Source organism: Rhinolophus ferrumequinum, chromosome 10 (assembly GCF_004115265.2).
Source record: "Rhinolophus ferrumequinum isolate MPI-CBG mRhiFer1 chromosome 10, mRhiFer1_v1.p, whole genome shotgun sequence".
Classification (NCBI taxonomy): Eukaryota; Metazoa; Chordata; class Mammalia; order Chiroptera; family Rhinolophidae; genus Rhinolophus; species Rhinolophus ferrumequinum.
Window position 1 is genome coordinate 47,612,780 of NC_046293.1, and position 23,049 is coordinate 47,635,828.

The following is a 23,049-nucleotide window of genomic DNA, read 5'->3' on the forward strand; positions in this document are numbered from 1 at the left end:
ATTTTTATCTCCTTCCTTTACACCCTACTTTTTTATACTAAGATTGTAGGTTAAAAGGAATAAATTCAATTAGAATCAGCAGTTTTAAATTACAGCTACAAAATGTGTTGCTGGTATAAGCATGTTTGGTTTTATTTTTGAGTTCTCGGGACAAGAACAGTGAATCTAAATCTTACTTCGTATTTCTAAAGTAGGAAGTGTCTTTGGACCCAATCCTTAACAACAAACAAAGAAGACAGTGAAATCCTGCAAAATAAAATGATTATCCCATTTCATCTCACAAAGATGTGGGGCAAGAAAACCCTTTTCCTGATTAGCCCTTCTGAGATCTGGCCTTAGGTTTGAATGAAGAAGCTGTCATTTGCCGTGGTCCCGAAAGTTGCCTGTGTCTCACTTTTTTAAAGGGTCATCTATAGAAGGGTGAAGGGCTCTGAAAAATCAGCTGTACTGAATTCTCATATGGAACAGTCTTGAGTGGGATAATTATTTTAAAAATAGCTGTTTAGATGCACAGGAAAGATGTGTCATGAAAAACAGTATTTTTTAAACTTATCTGATGTTAAGAGTCATCTGCTTTGTTTGTTAAAAGTGGATTGTTTCCAGCCTCATCCTGTACCCTACTGAGTCAGAATTTCCAGAAGAGAGGCCCAAGAATCTGCTTTTTAAGCAGTGCTCCAAGTTGTTCATCTAAGCAGAAAAGTTTGGAAAACACTGCCCTAAAATATTTACAGTGGTTATCTGAGCAGTGGGTGATAGGTGATATTTTTTTCCTTCTTGGAAATCTTCTGTTTCCTAAGTTACCATTTATTTATTTTTGTAATTACACTGAACGTGTTCATTTAAAAAAGAAAAGTTGGAAGTGAACTTAATCTAAATATTCACTTCCAGTCTGTGCTCATCACTTCGGATGCTCATCTGTTCTCTGTCCCGTAGTGAACACACTTGACCTTCTTGAGTAAATCCCTCATCAGATAGGTCCACTCACATTCAATGGCTTATCACCAACCCATGAATTAAAATTAAGTCTCGATTAAGTAATTTATTCTCCTTCCTAAACCTTCTTGAGCACATGATATACAACCAACAAATAGCACTTAGAGTAATTAGACAGTAATGTTTTGCACAAATTAAGTACCTTTGACTTATTTCTCATCCGTCTTCGTAGGCTTAACAAAGATTGGCAAGTTGAAAAATACAGTCACAGCACCATCAGTAATATGCCTAACAAAGCTGTAAGAATATTTGAAATTAATCTATGTGTGTATTTCATTAATCCTAACTGATTTGTACTTTATTATCATCACAGTGTATTCAGTAAATTTTACTTCTTAGACATGACAACCCCTGCTTTTTTTATGCTGAAAAACCTGGATGACAAAGAAAAAGGTAGATTGGTGTTTACAGTCAGTATTATTATGGTGTAATTTGCCAGCAAGTCCTTCCCAACAATGACTTTATTAAGCCAAATGAGATGTGTAATCTAAGGTGCTTAGGGACAGAAAACTTTCTTAATTAAGCCAGTCTGTCCTTTGTGATTTTGATTGCTTTATTCTTTGCTTCTCTGACAGCTTTATTAACCTCTCAAAAGAGGTATGAATAAAATATCAGTTTCTGGAATGGCATAGATGCTCTTGTCCTTTTTCACTTTGAACCCCCAGTACTATCTTCCACCAACAATAATAGAATCACATGCATCTTTTTGTGCTGTACATAGGTCCTCCTCAATGATTATAGTCACTTTGGCTTTACTAGAAATAGGTAGGGGGAAAAAAAAGAAGAAGGAGGTAGATCAAGGTTGCAATGCCCATGAATTTGCTCCCCTAGAGATAGATAATTTACAGCACAATGTAATGTATGACTGGGCATTTTTCAGAGCCAGTGAATCTGGTTTCATCATTTTGTGTTGCCAAATACATATCATAGACTACAGAACATAGTTTAGGTTCTTATATGTAAGGTTTTCCAACAAGGCACATAGATAATTTTTAGTTAAAAATTCTGTGACCTCAGATATTCCTTTATTCAACAAATATTTATTGGGCAATGGCTATGTCAGGCAATACACAATAATAATTTTCTTTCATTTTAACATGGAAGACAACTCTACCCTAACTTTTTAAATGTCAAGAACACTGTTATTTATCCAAGTGTAAATTGTACGGAGAAGTAAAGATGACGGTTTCATATTAAACAGACCTAAGCAATCTTAAGAAAGCAGTCTTTTCCTGATATGTGCCTTTTTGACAAATATAGCACTATGCTAATTTAGTTACCCAATAAACCAAGAAAACTGGTGTGATCAATTTTTTAAATATTCCACTAGTTCTTTGTGAATTGCCTTGCCAAAGGAAAATAACAAGAGCTATCTTATTTAAGTAACACCAAGGAGATATATTAACGGCATGTTTAAGTAAATAAAAATGTCCTATCCTTGAGTCAACTGTTTAACTATTTATAGTTATAGAGGGCATTATAAACCAACTTCAAGGTCTACCAATTATCTTGAGAGAAAGCAGGTAAATATCTCAGGTGTTCTTTGTAAAGAACTAGATAAGAACTAAAATAGGATAAATTAGTATAACTGTTCTGGAGGGCAGTGTCGCAATGTGTATTAAAGAACTTAAAATTGCATACAGTCTTTGATTTATAATTCTGCTACTAGACTTTCTCCTGAGGAAGTAGTAATGAATGCACAAAGAATGTTCTACAAGGATTTTCATAGTAATGAAATATTAGAAACAATCTAAATATCCAACAATTTGATATTGGTTAAATAAATTACAGTACATGTCTCTGAGAGCATATTATCATGCCATTAAAATGAAATGGTAGAGAAGTACCCTGATTCCCTGAAAATAAGATCTAGCCGGACAATCAGCTCTAATGCATCTTTTGGAGCAGAAATTAATATAAGACATGGTTTTATTTTAATATAATATAAGACCGGGTATAATATGATAATATAATATAATATAATATAATATAATATAATATAATATAATATAATATACCAGGTATAATATAATATAAAACCGGGTCTTATATTAATTTCTGCTCCAAAGGACGCATTAGAGCTGATGGTCCGGCTAGGTCTTATTTTCAGGGAAACATGGTAAAAGAGTAAAGAAGAAGCAGGGCTGTACTCATTTCCTGGACCTCTAATAAAAGGGTGTCATTGGTGTCCCACTAGAGGGATTAAGGTGTCATTGGGAGCATAGTATGGAGGCCAAGTGGGAATTACCTATTTTTGTTCAGATGGTTGGTACTAAAAAAGACAGGTAGAGTCTCTACCCTGCAGGGTAGAGAAGATTTTTTTTTTAAAGGAATAAGAGAAGTTGAGCGTGTTTGAAGGGCATAATGCTGAGTAGTTTTTACCTATAATCACATTTAATCGTTAAAAAAGCTCCCAAGATGAAGATACTTCTTACCCCATTTTGTGAGATGACACCACTGATGCTGGCAGAGTTTGTTATTTGGCCAATGTCACAGAGCTAGCAAATCACAGGGCCAGGATCTGCATTTTGACTCCTAATCTAACCTTTATGCCCAAGAGTAAAAGGAAAACCCAAACTGCAAGAACTAAATGGGCAATGTGATCAACTAAAATCTGAGCGGAGAGAGTCCCATGAGGTGAGGAGAAGTTATAGCCTCCGTTTAGAAATTCCACAGAGGGAGACCCATGTCTAACTTAAACCACGCTGCATGTTACAGTCATGGTCCGTGCAGCTGATACAACCAAGACAGGAGTCGTTTGTTTGTTGTACTTGATGACAGAACTGCCCTCTTGTGGGGCTGGTTCATTCCCAGCTCTCGGCAACCACCCGCCTTGTGTCACCTAGTAATTCAGAATCCATGGTCTGATGCCCTGAGCTGTCTGGTGCTAGTACACTCCAGAATTAAACTGGATCTCTCCTTCTTCATCATATTCTGTAATGCCCATCAGTAAAAGCTCATGGAACATTTTGGGGGACTCAGTAAAAGGGAGCCCAGTTGCTACTCGGCAACCCTTCCCACTTAACAGGCAGCCATCGATCCATCGTCCACTCGGTGTATTCGTTCATTAGACGTTTGTTGCATGTTTATTCTGTTCCAGGCATGTTTAGGCCTGTTCTAAGTGACAAGGAGAGCAAGATTAAAAGACAAACATCTCTAGGTGCGGGGATGGTAACCGAAGAGCAGGCAGGGCTGTGAAAGGATTTAATACTCTTAAAGATGGGAAACATTTAAGGTGTTTGTTGGCTGAGTAAAAGCCATGAAGAAAAAAGAACAAAGAGAAGGTATTGCCGAAACAAGCTCAAGAAGAGATAGGAAAAGGATGCAATTTTTTTACACCAAGAAGAGAAATGTTCAGCTATTGGTAGGTGGGGTGAAAGACACTGGCAGGGTTTCACAGTGAGTGGCAGTTACTTTCTCCGTGATGAGGGAGGCAGGGTCATTTGTGAGTCTGCTGGTCTGGGAGTTAGATATGGAGTGTGAAGAGCACCTTGAAGCTTTGGAACAGCTCCCTGGGGGATGCGTAGGGGTCAGGAAGGGGACAGCTGTACATCATGGTGGGCCTAACTGTGACAGGAACTGTGAGTTTCCAACAAGGCCACGTAACATAGGCCACATAACAAGGCCACGTAACATAGTTATGTGATTTCTTTTTACCAGCACTTAATTTTTCACATGCCCATTGGACCACTGGAGAAGTCCCTGACTGATTTTCCTTCCCTAGGAAGGATATTTGTCCATGAGAGTTAAAATCCTTGGGTCTGAGCCTTCACATCCTAATTGAAATTATTCCTGACTGACATAGAGGATACAGAAGACAGTCATGGATCTGGCTTATGACCCACTGGTGAGACAATCCAGGTTGCCCCTTGTACAGCCTCGGGATGAGTCATCTCCCCTGAAGGAGAGGAAGTCAGGGTGTCTGGTCTATTCAGAACCCCTGCTCCCTCCACTGGACAGTGATTTCGGTTTTAGGCTGATAGTTTTCCCTAGTTCGTGGCTTCTCTTCAGTCAGGATTCTTGCTGGCAAGTAACAGAAATGAGTTCTGATTTAAGCAGACGAAGAATTTGTCTGGAGTGTTAGGGAGTTCACAGGTTCTAATGAACGGTTGGGCAAACAAGCCTGGAGAGGAGGCAGCCAGTAGCAGCACCCCAAACCCACTCTAGGAGTGAAATATGGTTGCTCCCCTAAGCCCAAAGCTGCTGTTGGCACCGCCGACACCACTGACTGGCAGTGGTCCCCAAAAGCTGCCAAAACTTCTACCGTCTCTGGGACTGGCATTCACTCTCACACCATGGGTTCTGCTTGGCCTGACTTCTTTACATTGCGGAGTGGGAGGTCTGATTAATAGTGCCAACTCGTGTGTCAATAATTGAACTTCACGGGAGACAAGAACAGGACTGTCTGCATTTTTATCTACTGTAGTGGATGTGGGCTCTGGCAGGAGTTGAAATGTTGGGTGGCCATAAAGAACGACAGATGTCCATTCCAGTGCCATGAAACAGATGAACAAATGTTTTAGTTTGGCATTGTGAGAAAGTCTTAGTTCACTAGACACTGAGTTTCTCTGTAGTTCCTTTATAGCAGACTATTTTAAATTCTTCTTTGAATCCTTAGCACTTGGTGGGATGCTCTCAGGAAATTTTTGTAGAATGAATCAATGTGTTATTGAGTATATTTTTTCACCCACATGTATTGGGCATATCCTCTGTGCCAAACGCTGTGTTGAACATGGTTTGCAGGATCAAAAATGCTTTTATGCAATGGTAAAGAAAGAAGCAATCAGGAACAAGGAGTGGACTACCGTTCAAGAATCAAAATAGAAGAATTAGGATCTAGTGGGAAATACTGCTTAGTTGGAAGCAGGCTGAGCGTGAATCAGCTTCTGAAGTTGAGGTTGGGGGTATGGCAGATTGGGGTAGAAAGGACTGAAAAACTTAGCCAGGTGCATTGCAGAAATGGCCGGGGTGGAAGGCAGGCAGAGTGGACAGTCGCCTGATGGCAATGGAGTGGGAAAGCTCCCCTCCAGCTCTCCTCGCTCTCATCTGATTTGGGCATTTCTAAGCAAGTTGCTTATTCATTCTGGGGGGAGTTTTAGCACTTGCTGTTTTTTCTCTGACTATTGTATGCTGAAATTGTAATGAGAAGTTAAATCTGTTGTAGTTGCAAAGCTCTTAACAGTGGCTGGCATGTTTTAAGTACTACATAACCATTTATTAAATATATAATAACAACGCGATCTTCTGTTTCTGATACTTCCACAAAATAGGTTTGGGATTCCTCTTGGACTTACGTTTAGCCAAATGTGAGGTGTATTTTTTCACCTTTTGACTGTCAAGCCTTGTTCTGACAGCATCTGCTTTCCATTCATTAGGTGCATCCCGTGTTCTGGGCACTGTCTGCAGCACTGCAGCTCAGCCCCGCCTCTGCCCATTCACAATTGGCAGGTCATGAATGGTGCTGGCTGGGCAGTGGCCTGACCGCCAGACCCACTGGATTACCTTGGCTTTGACCCTGTAATTCTTCTCTATCTTATTAACAGCTGAAGTTAAAAAACTAATAATAATTAATCCAGCCTTTTCGGTTTTCTTCAGTGGGAGAATGGGTCCAATTCACCTCCTGTGATTCCTAGAGATAGAAATTCTAGTTTAAGTGCTATATGTAGTTTAAATCATATAATCCTCACAAGAACTTCAAAAAGAAACTGGTGAGGTTTTCCCCATTCTACAGATGAGGAAAATGAGGCAACAGAGTTTAAGTTTCCTACCCAGGGTCAAAGAGCTGATATGTAATGGCCCCAGAATTTGAACACAGGCAGTCTGGTTTCAGAGCTCATGTGCTTAACCCTAAGTCCACCCATTTTCTTCTTTTCATAAAGCAGTATAACTGCTTCATCATCAGGAGCATTCTTTTAAAAGGTCAAACAAGGGACCGCCTGTTAGCTTAGTTGGTTGGAGCACAGTGCTCATAACACCAAGGTCGCCGGTAAGATTCTCCCATGGGCCAGTGAGCTGCATCCTGCACAACTAGATTGAAAACAACTTGGAGCTTGGAGCTGATGGGTCCTGTAAAAACACATTGTTCCCCAATATTACCCAATAAAAATTTTAAAAATTAAAAAAAGAAAAAGGTCAAACAAGTTTCTACCTTTACATGTTTCCCTTACAACATAGGACACAATATGGCAAAAGCCTAGCCAGAAAGAAAATTTAATATCAATAAATACAGAACTATATTCTGTACCTTTTTAAATGGCCATGTAACATAGACAAATACAGTACCAATTAATTAGTTCCCCATTTTTTTAGATTTACATGTTTTTTTGTAGCTTCAAAATCATTTCAGTCTTGCAGAAAGAAAAATTCACTATTTTGCCGAAATTGTCTGTGTTGTTTTATTGCATTTGGTTAAGGCATGCAGAGATGAAATACATGCATCGAAAACTGAACCATTTGAATGTCTGGTATAGAAATAAAATTTTAAAAATCTAGAATGTTAGATCTGGACTATAACAAGTAAATGACATCAGTGAATGGGACTCAGAAAACTCCATTTGTGTGCAAAACCTCTTACAAACCCAAAGAAATCTTGGAAGTGAGACTTTTATGCAACTCAGAAATACCCCTGGGGACAACCGAGGGCCTTCCAGAGAGCTGAGGGAGCCCAGGTTACTCCACAGCCCTCCCTCTGAGGAACCAGCACCCACAGGTCAGAGCCAGAGCACCTCCATCGCTTCTGTGCCTTTTTGAGCAAACGTCTCTCTTAATCAGGCTCAAACTGATTAGTTGTTCATTTTTTTCTTAAAACAAAAACAAAACAAAGCAAACCTTTTTCTGCCCTTGGTAAAACTAAAGACCTACCATATTTTTCAATTTCTTTTGACAGAAAAAAAGACAAGCCTATGAATCTAACCTCATCAATGATGGCCTGCAGCTGGAAGCCACAAGATCGGTGAGTATCTGGTCCCTTTCCAACCCTTGGCTCACCGTTGCTCTCGGGAAATTCCAGAATGCCGTTTGAAACATGCAATCCCAGTCATGCCTTAGTTGTAGGCGGGGAGGGGAGTCAGTCAGCATCTATCGTGAATGAGTTGTTATTGTAATTTCTGATCAAAGCCAGCAGATCTTTTTTTAACAGCCAAAGAATGTAATAATAAATACATGTATAAATGATCTTCTTTTAAGAACTCTTTTAAATATTTTTTTTATTACATAAGCAAAGTTTACAAAAAAAAATAGGAAATATAGGAATAGTGAAAATAAAAATCATCAGTAGCTTAACGATCCATAAATCACCTTGTAGTCCTTCTAGACTTTTTTTGCTCAAATATATGCATTTTTCTCTTTCAGAAAGGTGAATTATTATATCACAGTGTTTTGTTTTTTTCACTTTAATATATAGTAAATATGTTGCAATATCAATAATTTTTTGACATCCTTTATAATGACCACATAACATGATATTGAACAGATGTATAATAAACAGTCCTAGGTTTCAGAAATTTAAAAATTGTTATTATAATAGCATTACAATGTGTATTCCATTGTTTTATTTTTACTCACTAATTTAGATGGCGTGATGGGCAAATAACAAGTTAGCTTTTTTTCGTTTAAAATGTTAATAATTTTATGAAAGAACTATGATAAGAGTTTTAATTACTTTCTCAGTAATTCAAACCATGAAATTAAGGCAAAAATTTATGATCATTTGCAAATCTATTTTTATTGTATCTTTACTTTTGCCTGTGTGTGTGTGGGGGGGTGTCACGCACACGTGTGTTCTAATTACCAGCAACATAAGAAAAATCTGTGTGTTTTAAAACTGTGAAAATAGTTGGCTTGGTTTTCCTAGATTGTGTTTTTATTCTTGCAATATAGGTTTTGGATGACAAGCTTGTATTTGTAAAAGTACATGCCCCATGGGAGGTACTATGTACATATGCTGAGATAATGCACATCAAATTGCCTCTGAAACCCAATGATCTAAAAACCCGGGCCTCAGCCTTCAGTAATTTCAACTGGTTTACCAAAGTCCTCCAAGTGGATGAAAGTATCATCAAGCCAGAGCAAGAGTTTTTCACGGCCCCATTTGAGAAGAACCGGATGAATGATTTTTATATCCGTGATAAAGATACCTTCTTTAACCCGGCCACCAGAAGCCGCATTGTAAGTCTAAACCCAATTTAGTTGCTGTCTTGGGTGATTTGGAATCTGCTATTGAATAATTAGTGGTTTGGTTTGGTTGGTTTAGTTTTGTTTTTAAAAGCTGCCACATACACAAAAAAGAAAAGAATTATGCCTACACATTCTTGTTATGATAGTAAACAATGATTGGTTGGTTATACTATATAAACCACACACTCTGTTTTGGAATCTTTTTAGGTTTACTTCATCCTCTCTCGGATCAAGTATCAAGTAAGGGAAAATGTTAAAAAGTTTGGCATTAACAAACTTGTCAGCTCTGGGATCTACAAGGCAGCTTTCCCTCTCCATGATGTAAGTCAAACAGCAAATATGAAATAAAATAACTAATGAAAATGCCATTGTTAATAGGGGAGGATAATCATCTGGACCTAACTTCAGTTTCTTCCTCAGTAAAATGAAGATAATATATCGAAAGATTACAAGCTCATCCAGGCCAGGAACCAGGCATAGAGATCCCCTCAGTGTAAATGAATGAATGAGTGAACGAATGAACCAACAGTAGCTCTCCCACAGTTAATGTGTAAAGTGGTGTAGATTGCAAGTTAAGAGCATTGAGACTGGGGCCAAAATGCCTGCTTTACCATTTTCTAGCTGGATGACCTTGTGAACGTCATTTAAACTCTCTGTTCCTCAATTTCCTCATCAATAAAATGGGGAAAATAATAGTGCCTACCTCATAGAAGTGCTGTGAGAATTCAATAATCTATGTCAAATGTTAGAACAGCCCCTGGCATATAATAAGTACTATGTATGTGTTAGCTATTTTCATAATTACTGACAGATGTCATTATCATCCAGGAAAGTATTAATTCTTTGTAAACAAAATACATGTTAGACCTCATTTATAATCTTCTGTGATACAGGTTTTTTCACCCCCTGAAATACCATTTCAAACTGTGCCCTGGAATATCACAGGGCTTTTAAAAAGGCATCTGTCAGGGTTCTTGTCATAATGGCAATACAGCAGTGTTGACATTTTTTAAGGACTAAGTTCTGAGATGACAGCAACTCCTCGAATTCAGGAGCACTTCTCTAGCTGATGATATCTCTCATGAAGTGAAATATTTTATATGTGAGTGCTTCACACCCTTAGGGATTCTATAAATGCAAGGATATTATATCTAAGCGCTTTAAGTAAATTCTGTCATTGAAATAAATTGAATACTATATTGCACTTGTTACTTTGTTACATTGATTATCAATTTATCTGATCTCTAAGACCAAAGAAAGCAAACACTGAGATTGGTAATTGCTACTGTGTAGTACATGTATTTATGGATGAAGACAATATTGAAATGTACCGTATAAGGTACTAAAACTAGGACACTAGACAGCTTCTTGGTAAACATGCATAAAGACCAGAGAGAAGGGTAGAGAAGCAGACGCTGAGCTTCCTGGCTGAGAGACCCAATGCAGCAGTCCAGCCTGACAGTCTGTGTGTTTTATATTTATGCCCCAGGAAAATTAGCAATTATAGCATGATAATATGAACTTTGGGGACACTTGCAGAGCACTCTCATGAATGTTAATCTGGGATGCCAAGGTTCTGTAGTATTCAGTTGGCATCTGCCCGTGCCCAGTTCTTTTCCATTAAAGCCTCGTATAATTGCAGAGATGCCATATCCAGGCCAAGGAATGATCTCATGTGATATTTGGAAGGGAGGTGAGTGGAGGTCAGGACCCAAGTTAAGACTTGGCCGAGTGATAATCTGGTTCTAGCACAGGAGGAAGGAAACGAGTCAGGTGGGAAGAAGAGTGACTGCATTTAAGCAGAGGCGGAGTTTTGTTTCTTGAATAAGCTAAGTGTGTGACATCAAATTTCTTCATTGTTTATATTCCACATTTGTCACTGAATAACTGTTGAATTGAGGGACAAAGTAACCTGGGTTTTAAAACTGACCCTGCTGCTAACAAGTGAAGGCCCTGCTTTCCCCCAGTGTCCATTGAGGGGTCTGGACTATCAGGTGTCCCTTCATTGTGGCAGTTTGGGGACTTGAGCGACCCAGTTTTTCATTGTTTAGGACTGGCCCACTTGTTGGACATTAAGCATCCCTGGGTCTCCCACCAAATACTTGCGGTGTTCCCCAAGACTGGAACAACCAAGAATTCCTCCCCCCCCCACATATGCAAATGGCCCTCAAGGGGTTAGTAATCCCCCTGGTTGAGTGAGAATCACTAAAATTTATGTGGTATTTCCATCCACTTCAGCAAATGAGGGCCCCCTAGTCACGAATGACTGTGAAGTATTAGCACCGCATTTAACAAGCAGATCTGTGAACACATGGGGGTTGCCATGCTCACTTGTTTGCTTCTGTTTCCCAGTGCAACTTCAGCTGTCCGTCAGAAGATTTCAACTGCCCGAATGAACGGTACCTTCTGTACAGAGAATGGGCTCATCCTCGAAGCATATACAAAAAACAGCCCTTGGATCTTATCAGGTGAGGTGTTGTACAGAGCACTCCAGTGGGAAGGACGGACTCAGAGTAGCCCTCGTGGCATCTAATGGTGACGATACTCAGAGTATTGCCAGGCAGACTCACCTGGACTTCTGAGCTTCGTTGCCCAGAGATTTTATTGAGGCTTCATTACATAGGCATGAACTACTGAGTCATTACCCACATGGCTCAGTCTCCAGCCCCTTCCTGTCCCCAGAGGTTGGGTCAGTGTCACGTGGCTGAAAGCCCCAACCTTCTAATCACACAGCCAGCCCCCATCCTGAGTCATCTCATTAGTGTAAACTCTTGGGGCCCATCAAGAAAGAAAATAAGCATAGCAGACCACTTGCTTCAGCCAGGAATAGTCTTTACAGAGCCATAATAATGTAAAGCAAGGAAATTAATCTAACCAAAATTATAACGTTACTAGGTCAGGAGGGTAGAGGAAGGGAGGTGTGGATGAGCAGAAGAGACAGGGTTGAAAGAGAGCTCAATCCTCCTCTTCCAAAGTAGAAAGTCAACGGGTGATATATAAAACTGAAAAATCAATAAGCAACACTACAAGTATATTATGTAGACATACGGAGGTAAATAAGAGTTGAAAGTGGTTACTTCTGGGCAATAGAAAATGGGGGAGGTTGCTTTTTATAATCAGTCTTCTAGAACTATTTAGCTCTTTAATAAATGTACAGTTTTAACTTTGATAAAGAAAATCAAAGCTGAATTTTTAAAAATTGATGTTAAGAATTGGCAGAGAGAGATAATGATTAGAGTATCACTTTCGAAGGGATCCTCATTATCCCCCTAGCCTTTCAGCAAGAGCTAGGAGGCAGGCTCTGTTTAAGATTAAAAAATTCTGACCTTGCCTACAGTGTAATGTGGTAATAAACTCCCTGTCACTGTAAATATCCACGCAGAGACCACCTCATCAGCTCTCTAAATCTGTCAGGATATTTTTACTATTAGGGAGTTGGACCATGCAACTTTTAACATTCTTTTCAATGATAAACGTGGCGTTTCTAGGGTGGATGGTTAATAAGAACATATTACAGAAAGACTAACAGCAAAGAGCCAAGACATCTCAAACCCATTGCCAGGCTTTCTGTCCCAGGAGCTATCCTGAGCCCGCCATATGCGTGAGGGACAACAAAGCCCCAGTCATATGAAAATGGACCCACTTTGTTCTCCTGGTTGCATATTGGTTTCATCCCTTTCCCCAGGGATGTGGCCTACAGCACGCCAGTCACTAGGATGCTGGTCTCACATCTGGCTGGTGAATGCTGGTCCAGCCCAGGCAGATTCCTGTCTGAAATCTTCCAGGTGTCCACATCCTTCTCAGAGCTAAGAGCCCACTGGCCTCAGCCCCGGGAGCTCATTCCAGCTCCATTCTGAGCTAGGAGCATCATAAAGGCCGCCGACTTCAGTAAATCTGCACGTTGAACCAACCAATGCGGAGACAGAAGTGAATCAGTCTAGAAAAGATCGACAACAGCAATAATCACCTCAAAAATCATCTCATTATTTTCTCCTCATCCCTAAACCCTTTTTTTCCCTCTGCCTAACTGTATTTGTCTCCTTTTCAAGAACAGTCTGGCATTGCTTCATGCCCAGCCTCCCTCCATCCAGCCTTGCCTACCTGACGTCTTTCATTTTACCCCAGAGCACACCATTGATCAGTTTTTAAAACTTTAAAACTGAAAAATTGAAGTGCTAGATAGAAGGAATTCAGGGCGCTGGATTCCCCAGTTGTATCCATCCGGCCCTCTCCCCACTCTCACCATGAATGTTACAAATATTTTGGTCAGCTGGACATTCCACTACTAATTATTATTAGTACCAGTAATTTTCTTGTTGTTATTTGTGATTTCTTGTTATTTGTGATTTACATTACATTTGCTCCAAGGACTTTCCCTAAATGTGAATTTCCCTAAATAAGCAAAAGTAGGTAACTGTGAGCAGATGGTCATGTTCATTTGTTTCGTGCATATTAAGAATAATCATTTGGAGAATGTGTCAAAAGTGCTAGTCTTTACCAAGAACTATGGTGATATTCTCTACTTGCTCCATATTCAGCATTTTGCCTTCGTTTGCTCTGTTCTAATTTAGTTTGCTTCCCCAGGCTAACCAGTGATCAGTACTTCTATGATATGTAAGTTACTTTTTGTTTTATAGTGGAATTTGGGGTCTGCTATGAAAATGAGTGTATTTTAAGTGTGAACTGAGTCAGAAGTTTAAGCTTAAAGCTTCCATTATTTAAAATCAGAAATTAATGTTAGGATGAGGCTGCAGAGTGATTATGTGTGTCTCCTAAAAATAATTTGTCTTTCTTCAGGAAATATTATGGAGAGAAGATTGGAATCTATTTTGCTTGGCTGGGCTATTACACTCAGATGCTCCTCCTGGCAGCAGTCGTAGGAGTGGCTTGCTTTCTCTATGGATATGTTAATCAAAATAACTGTACATGGAGGTAAACCCTGTTTGTTCCTTGTTTCCATGGTGAAAAGTTGATGAGACATAAAATTATTTTCAGGGTCTTAGACTCTTTTAGTAAAAGAAGACTCGAAGACTCGTTGCAGAACACTTACTGCTTTGGATGATGCCATCCCTTTTGTTCTGAGCATAACAACTAAGTGGAGTGGAAACTTTTCTTAGATAATACAGCCCAGTCTCTGATAGGAATATTACCATTAGGAAACACTTCAATGTTTTAAGACAATGCTTTGAAAAAGAATGGGAGTCTAGAGGGAGGATTGTCCTTGAACTTCTGGCCCCGAGAGGAATGTTTCACTCAGCTTATAGGCCTAGAGCAGCTCTGAGTTCTTCCAAGGTTTCAGTGGCAAAACTGGTAAAATTGGTGTTTTTATACTTTTAGAAAAGGTATTAAGAAATGCATGTTTAAAAACTCAAGTAAACAGTACTTTTGTTTTCCTTTGGAAAGATTCTCCCTTACAAAGTTAGGGGGAAAAGTAAGTGATAAATGTTAGATGATGTTGGAATTAATACCAGCTGCACTGTCTAAAGAGAAATACGTGGGTGCCAGAACACTGAATTTCACCATCGCTCTTGTGAATTGTTACTGTTCCTCTGCGTTTGGTGGTCTCAGCCTCCAGAAGGGATAAACACTGAACCAAGTATTAATATTTTCTCTTGATCCTCTGGCCTCAATCCAGATGTGACAGCCAGATCGAAATGTCTGGGTACCAGCGATGAGCAGACCACATTTTTCTAACCCGGAGCGTATCAGGCTGACTCCCAAGGCAGGAAGCTCACATGGCAGCCCTGATGTGTAGGCATAATTATCCTTTCTATTATAATAGAGGATTTTGAGCTGTTTGTACCCATTATGGCTTCTTAGCCAGAAAGCTGCACATGGTCTTGGAAATACTCACTTCTCTTCACTGAAAAAGAGTTTAGGGTCAAAAACTGAATGTTTCTACCTTTTTCCTAAATATGTCTTTGGTGCCCCCATTGTTTTGTATATTGTTCCAGCCAAAAAAAGGCATCTCAAATATACACTTTCAAAGTGCAAAAGTTACATTTTTGTAAGGTTCTTGAATTGTGGTGGTTCTTATGATAATTCATTTTATAAAATCACCATGATACACCACACGGTTCCTACTATTTTACACAGATTAATTTATAGAAAACTAGGGAGGGTCTTGGGAATATGGTCCCTGTACTCAGAAGTTTTGGGGCTTTAATTAACTTTTAAATATTTTTTAAAAATATGAATTTTAACTATTTTCAGTTCATTTTATTACATACTCAGGAGATTCACAAAAATGCACATAGAAAATGTATTTAAGCTGTAAGGAATAATGATCCATCATCCAATTAAAAAGAAAAAAAAATTACTGTGATCCGTGAAGTGCTTTGCTGGATTGCCTCCTCTCACTTTCCACTTTGGAAATAACAACTGTCCTAAATAGTGACTTCTATCATTCCTTTACATGTAATAGATATTCTTTATCACATATACTTGTATCCCTACAAAATATATTTCATTTTGTGTGCTTTTGAAAATATGTATGCATAAGTGAAGGATCTATAGATATTTCCTCTTCTATAAAATGCCTGTTTAAAGCTTATGCCCCCCACTTTATAAAATGACCGCTGTACGGAGAAATCATTTTCATACCATAAAATGCACTCCTTGGAAGTGAGCAGTTACACAGCTCCAAGTCCCATTCACGTAAGAGCTCCCCTGGATGGCTTCCAGAGCAAGCAGTGTGCATCCTGTCGCTAGTCGTCCTTTGTTTTTTCCTTATCAACATGTAGGAGTTCTTTAAATACTCTGGCACTCTGTGTCATTTTTATGTGTTGCAAAACTTCTGCTAGTATTTTTCCCCTCCCTTTATGGTGTATTTGATTTTGAACTTACCGATTATTGTCCTTTGTGATTTATGCCTTTTGGTTTCTCACTTACGGAATTTCTCCTTACCCCAAGGTCATCTAAATATTCTGTTTTTTCTAATAAGTTGCTACTGTTGCATTCTCAGGTTGCCTGGAATTGATTTGTATCTGATAGGATTTAGGAGTTCAATTTCATGTCTTTCCATAGGGGATATTCCAATGCAGCAGCCCCATTTATGGAAATGTCAGTTCTTACCTTACTGATTTTCTGGGCCAGCCCTGTCATAAGTCAGATGTCTCTTTCTGAACTCTTTATTTTGTTCTCTTGGTCAGTTTTGCTTAACCTATGCCAATAGCACCTTGTTCTTTAAGGGTGCCTTTGACTGTTCTGAGCCCTTTACTCTACTAACTGAATGTATAGCTCAATTGAGGAAAAAAGGACATTTTTAAATACTGATTCTTCCAAATTATGAACATGAGCATGTACCTATTTATATAGGATTTACTATATGTATTTCATTCTTTCAGAACAGTTTTATAATTTTTCTCCATGTAAATCTCATACCTCTTGAATTAGATTTATTCCTAGGCCTTTTATATTTTTTAAGCTATTGAAAAAAATGGTATTAAAAAAAATTAATTCCTACTTGTTGCAGTGCTATAGGGACATAATTCTTTTTGTGCCCCTATGTATATATTGCATATTGATTTTGTGTCCAGCAAACTTACTAAACTCACTTATTCTCATAATTTATCTGTAGGTTCTATTGTTTTGTGTATACAGACAATCATGTAATCTGTTAGTAATAGCATTTTTTTCCCCCGTCCTTGCCAATCCCCCTTTCTTTGTTTTCTTTACTTACTGTGCTTGCAAGGACCTCCCCTGAAAAGAAGTGGTGCTATAAGAACCCCATGGTCTTGTTTTTGATCTAAAGGAAATACTCGCAGCATTTTACCCTTAAATATGTTTTTTGTAGGCCTTCATCAGGTTAGTGAAGTTTGTTTCTACTCCTAGTTTTTTAAGAATTTCGTTTCGTTTTCTTATCGTAAACGGACGTTGGATTTTTATCATGCTGCTAGAAAGGAAATCCTCTTCATTAAATTTTTAAAATTTTAATTTTTCTCCTTTCATTAGCAAAGAAGTTTGTCATCCTGATATTGGCGGCAAGATCGTTATGTGTCCTCAATGTGATAGGCTTTGTCCATTCTGGAAACTGAATATTACTTGCGAGTCCTCAAAGGTAATTGTTGTTATTCCAAACGTTTACAAATAATGAAAGATATTTTTTCTTCTAATAATTTTAGCACAACATTGAGATTGTATTTTTTTTCTCGGAGGAATTTAGAAAGGTAATTTTCAACTAACCCTTCATTCTGAAAGGTAGATGTGGAGTACATGTCTATTCCCCTTTACAACAAGTAATAAATTGGGATTGAAAGCCTTATCTAACATCTCCTGGAGGGTCAGTGAGGCACTGCGCAATTGAAACGATTTGAGTATGTCAAGTAATCAAAGCAGAAGTCTCAAACTCAACTTATCTCAGGAACACTATTTAGTAGGTTTCCTGTTGTAGGTATTTTCCTTGATTCAAGTGAGTGGAAACCTGAAATGCGTACTTGTGTTTTCCCACTTTTAAAATATCCTGAAACTATGCTTGGATTTTTAAAGACTGTGCGGGTCAGATTTAGACTGTATCTATACATATGCATAAAAAAGGTTTTGTGTATAAATGATAGCATATACTCACTTTGTCTCTCCAAATAGTCCCATAAAACATCTGGTTCCCCTTATACATGCAGATGGTCTTGAGTTATATGACCTCTTAAACTCCAGGAGGTTTAGGACAAGCATTGAGACGAGAGGGAGCCTACTGAAAGGTGTGCCAGTAACTCCAGACAGGAAGAAGGATGGTCAGCTTGCTTTGGAGAGTTTTCCTGACAACTTTGACATATCATCCCCCTTGTTATGCTCGTTCCTCTGTCCCCTTGTTCTGCCATGTAAGTTTAGGAGTCCTCAGATGACCTCAGAATATTCTGTTTACCCCATACAAGTCTTATTTTAACTGAAAGACATTGCTGTGATGGTGATGTCACTTTATGTTTTATACTTTGCAAAGTCTTGGACTTTTCACTTTTGACACACACAACAGCCCTGTGAGATAGGCAGAACAGATATCATCTATATTTTACAGATTAAAACACTAAGAATTTGAAAAGTTAAATAATCTGCTCAAGGTAACCCACCTATTAATTAAGAAAGCCAGAAATTGATGGAAAAAATCTGCATTTCTTGCCAGTACCATGTTCCTCACTGCCTGACAATAGCACCAGGCACTTGACTCTCAAACTGAGCTCTGTGTTTGAAAAAAATTGTTTCGCCGCTTAATTAAGATGATTGCAGGGTATTGTCAATACATGGAGTTTTACACTTAATTTATGAATTAGAATAGACTTCATTGCCCACTTCCCCAAACCAACATAAATTCTATACTATAAATATCTGTCACATGGATAACACAAAGCAAAAGGCTTGAAGCTAATAAAAGAGAAGCTGCCTTCCAGTGATGTCAACTCATAAATGTCACAAGTTAGGACATATCCCCAGGCACTGGATTTAAGGCAAATGCCAACAGTAATACCAGAGGCAAATTGTGCTCCACAAAGTACAATTGCAAATTCCATTTTCCTTAAGGAATTCTCTTTCACACACTCCATGCCATCTTTTTTCTCATTTCTTCTCCACCTATCCATCCTTAAACACATGACTTTTAAATATGACCCTGTGTACATTTTTCATCATTGTTTTGGAAAACATGAATCAAGCTCCTCTAGTTTCCTGAAGGATCCTTGAGCCTTGTCAGAGTGGTTTACAAAGGGAAGGAAGTATGTAAAAAAATGAGTGAAATAATGAAATGAAAAATAAGTTTAAAAAGGGAAAAAGGAGAGCACTTTTGCTGTTTTGTTGGTTCATTCAGTCATTTCTTCATTTATATATTTATTTGGATATTCATTTCTACCTTTCTTTTGGAAAGAGATGGAGTATTCACTAGTTGACATGTAGCTAAGAGGGTTAACAAATTAGAAATAGAAATATGAAATCGGGATCAAGGAAATGAAGAAACAGTTATGGAAATAAGATTAATATTGTTTTGTGATTGAGCACTGAATAAGGTTCTTAGCTTTTTGGCTGGCAAGATAAAAGGGAAAAATAGCAAGTTATAATATGTTGTTCTTAGAAATACAGTAAGTTATGAAATTTTGATCCTTTACTGAAAGAAAGCATGACAGATGGTCGTTTTTCAGATTCTGATTGGGTCCTCTCTTAAAATCGTCATGCCTGCTCTTCACACAGCTGTGCCATCCTGCCAAGCCTTCACTAGCGTCAAGCCTTTTTGTGTTATCTAAGCAAGCTAAGCCAAGCTTCTTACCAAGAAAGCCCCTTGTTTACCTTCTCTCCTACTTCTTGCTTCCATGTCACTTGTGGGGCACAGAGAAGAGAGGCCATCTCATATTCTCTCTTTTGGGTTCTTGGTTCTCACACATGTGGCAAAAGTAGTAACTTCATCCACGCCACCTACCTACTTCTCATAGGAGTGCAAACATCCCTTGTCTTGAGCTAGACAACTGGGGTGATTTTGGCACCAGCAGTAAACCTGCTTTTTCTCGCTGCACCTTTTTTTTTCTCTCTCTCTCACTGACAGATGTGCTTTTATTCAGCTTAGTAAGGCAAAGAATTCACAGGTAGGATTTTTTCTTTCTGGAGTGGGGTGGGCAGAGATATCAGGGCAAGTCAGGCAGTATCATCGAGAGGCTTGCATTGATTCCTAAAAGAGGAATAACGTTGGACAGAATCTTCAGTAATAACATGGTAGCATGCAGAACTATTTTTCATAAAACTTTTCTTATAATTATTTTATTGAAGGGGGTAATTTTTGTTTTATATTTTTACCTTTCCTTAAAATAGTTAACTTATTAATTTTCATTTCAATTTCATTTCAATTTCACTTTTCATTTACTGTACTTAAATATCACCGTTACATACTGCTGGCTATAATGTCCTGTTTTGAGATGTACAGATGGATTGGTGGAATTAAGAATGTGATAGATCTTGCAGAATATATTTAATTAAGAGAACCTAAGGAGTGATAAACTTTTGTCTATACACATTTAAGTGGCATAACTAAACTAGGGACAGGGAGACATGTAAAACTTGCAATTGGAGGGAAAACCCTTTCAGGAGTGAACTGAGATCCTTGGTTGCTGCCAGAATGTCCCCTGGCTTTCAAAGATTCAGTCTTTGTTAGTATGCAGCAGCCAATTGTACAAAGTCCCTATCGGGAGAAACAGTAGCAAGGGGACAAATTATTGGCACCTGCCATCTGGATGGTGGGGCCTCGCCAGTCTGAAGGGAGCAGGCTGGCTGGAGGCTAGAAAATTCAGGATGTGGAGTAGAACAGCGGCCTGGGAAAGTCAAATGGTTAGTGCCTGCCTCAGAAATCCTTGTTTTCCAAACCAGTTCCTAGAGTGTTTTTCTCAAACAGGGTTATAATAATTTTCAATAAGGGATGACACGTGATATTAAAAGACAACTTGGAGAAGATGGTTCCTTAAGAGTCAAAGCTAAGAGATTTGAAAGGTGTGGTGCGGAGAATCCCAGGACTAAAGGAGTAGGTGTAGAGCTTTGTTCCCCAGAGCGCTCACTCATTTATTGTCTTCCTAGAGCTGGATTTTTTAAGAGGAATAATTGGATGACAGCATTTTGGGATTGTGCTTTCTGATCAGGGTCTCTATGGGTGATTCAGGGGCATCTAAATGCTTTGAAAAACAGATATATGAGAAGATGATTCGGTAGATATTCTTTTATGAAAATAACGTAACGTGTTTTTACGCAGATGAAAGATTAGCCACTTTACATCAGTCTAAAGGGTAACGCCAGAAAGTTACCTAAACCAAAATAGACTTTCACTTAGAAGGGACTTGGAATTTTCTTTAGTATGTGAAAAGCTTGCATTTTTCTTACCTATAGTTTCTTTTTTTACCCTGTTATCTTTAGTTTTCATATGAGCTGTCATAAAGTTGATATTATATATGTTTGCCATTTTTCCCATTAACTTTACAGATATTTTTAGGAGATGTAAAAAAGCTCACTAATAAAAAAGTAGTAACTAATTGAAAGATTTTTTTCCAGGAATTCATAGAGGGAGGTAAGCTATTTTTATACTAGCAAAAAGATGAAACTTAGCAGAACTAGAGAATAGAGCCTTCTTTGCACAGGCATGTCATTTATTCATTCATGGTCATTATGCCCTTTGTAATGTCAGCAAAAGCACCTGTGCATCTTTATTCTAAGGGAAGCCTCTGTCAGTGATGGTAGAAAAGCCTTCTTTGGGTTTCAGGAAACAGAGCTCTCCTGGAGGAGAGCCATCTGAGAAGAAACCAGCTTTGTACTTCTCTTAATTAAAGCAGGAATTCAGGAACTTATCCTCTGATCAAGGTGGGATGATGATAAGATGCAAATCATAACCTAAAAGTTGCTGGGAGTTCATTGTATTCTTAGGACCATACTACTTCCTCAAATTCTTTTTATGACAGCTCATAGATGAGGCTACTATGTAAAAGCCTGATAGAGACTTTAGACAGAACGGAATCTTAACAGCTATGCCTATTTCTTTATTATATCAAAAGATTCCATTGGAAAGTGCAGTCTGGTAAGTACAACAAGGCTGTTTGCTTACAGAAGAACAAGAAATCCCATCTATTAGTATGTACTACATACAGTGATTGTTAAACTTGTTATCAGCTTTAAAAAGAAATTCGGACTCTATATACACGAAGCAGTGCATATTTGATGAATTCTAAGTGGAGAACAGGATTCATTTATATGTCATTATTGTTATTTTCCAGAAATTGTGCATCTTTGACAGTTTTGGAACCCTGGTCTTTGCAGTCTTTATGGGGGTATGGGGTAAGTTTTTTACCTTGTTTTCAGTTTACTTTTGCCTCTTAACATTAAAAAAACAAAAACAAAAAATCCTAACATTATGCAAGCACCCAGTTTAATAACATTATACAAGTTTTATATAGGCTATCAAAGTAACCCACTTTTAGGGTTTTGGATTACCTAAGCTTCAGCTTCCCTAGAACTCCATTTATAACTCTTAAGGCCATTGTATTAGTTATTGCATAAGAGACTGCCTCAAAATGTAGTGCTTAAAACACATGTTTATTATTCTCATGATTCTCTGAGTCCTGTGGGAGGACCTTCAGGCATGGGCTGGCTCAGCTGATTTCTCTGGCAGCTGCACTGGGGTAGATGGTCTAGCAGTCACCAGGCTGGTTTGGTCCATGGGCTCAGTGGGCTGGTTCATCTTGCTCCACAGGGTCTCTCATCCTCCAGTGAGCTAGCCCGAGATTCTTCACATGGTTGCTGTAGGGTTCCAAAGAGAAGCAAAATAGGACAAACCCCAGTGCACAGCCATTCATTAAGCCTGTGGTTGCATCAAGTTTGCAAGAGTCCCATCAGCCAAAGCAAGTCATGGCCAAGCCAACAACAATATGAGGAGGTGGGAGGATTTCCCAAGGGCTTGGATGGAGGGAGGCATAATTCATTGGGAGCCATTATTGTAACAATCCCACAGCTGTGAACCAACCTGACTTTCACGGGGTTGGGGTTCAGGGGAAGCACCTACATAGAGATTACAGAGGTAAGCTTTCTTTTTTATACACTTCTATATAAGCAAGTATTTATTTTTTTTATTTTTTTTTAATTTATTGGGGTGACAATTGTTAGTAAAATTACATAGATTTCAGGTGTACAATTCTGTATCACATCATCTATAAATTACATTGTGTGTTCACCACCCAGAGTCAGTTCTCCTTCCATCACCATATATTTGATCCCCCTTACCCTCATCTCCCACCCCCCAACCCCCTTACCCTCTGGTAACCACTAAATTACGTTCCCCAGATTAATTTTCAAAACCCCAATATATAAGCAAGTATTTAATAAGTATGTGCTACTCTTATAGTAATATTTCATCTTATTTAATAAATCTAAAAGTTC

General features: G+C 38.5%; 1 protein-coding gene across 2 annotated transcripts in view; it reads left to right on the plus strand.

The window, feature by feature from the left end:
* ANO6 (anoctamin 6) overlaps window positions 1-23,049 on the plus strand; it is a 178,019-nt gene that overhangs the window by 119,039 nt on the left and 35,931 nt on the right. For both annotated transcript variants that reach the window (XM_033116822.1, XM_033116823.1), the window contains exons 4-10: window positions 7,880-7,945; window positions 8,872-9,159; window positions 9,376-9,489; window positions 11,521-11,636; window positions 13,966-14,100; window positions 17,122-17,227; window positions 21,891-21,951. In XM_033116822.1, the coding sequence (XP_032972713.1) occupies window positions 7,880-7,945; window positions 8,872-9,159; window positions 9,376-9,489; window positions 11,521-11,636; window positions 13,966-14,100; window positions 17,122-17,227; window positions 21,891-21,951 (886 nt within the window). The remainder of the gene's footprint in view (window positions 1-7,879; window positions 7,946-8,871; window positions 9,160-9,375; window positions 9,490-11,520; window positions 11,637-13,965; window positions 14,101-17,121; window positions 17,228-21,890; window positions 21,952-23,049) is intronic.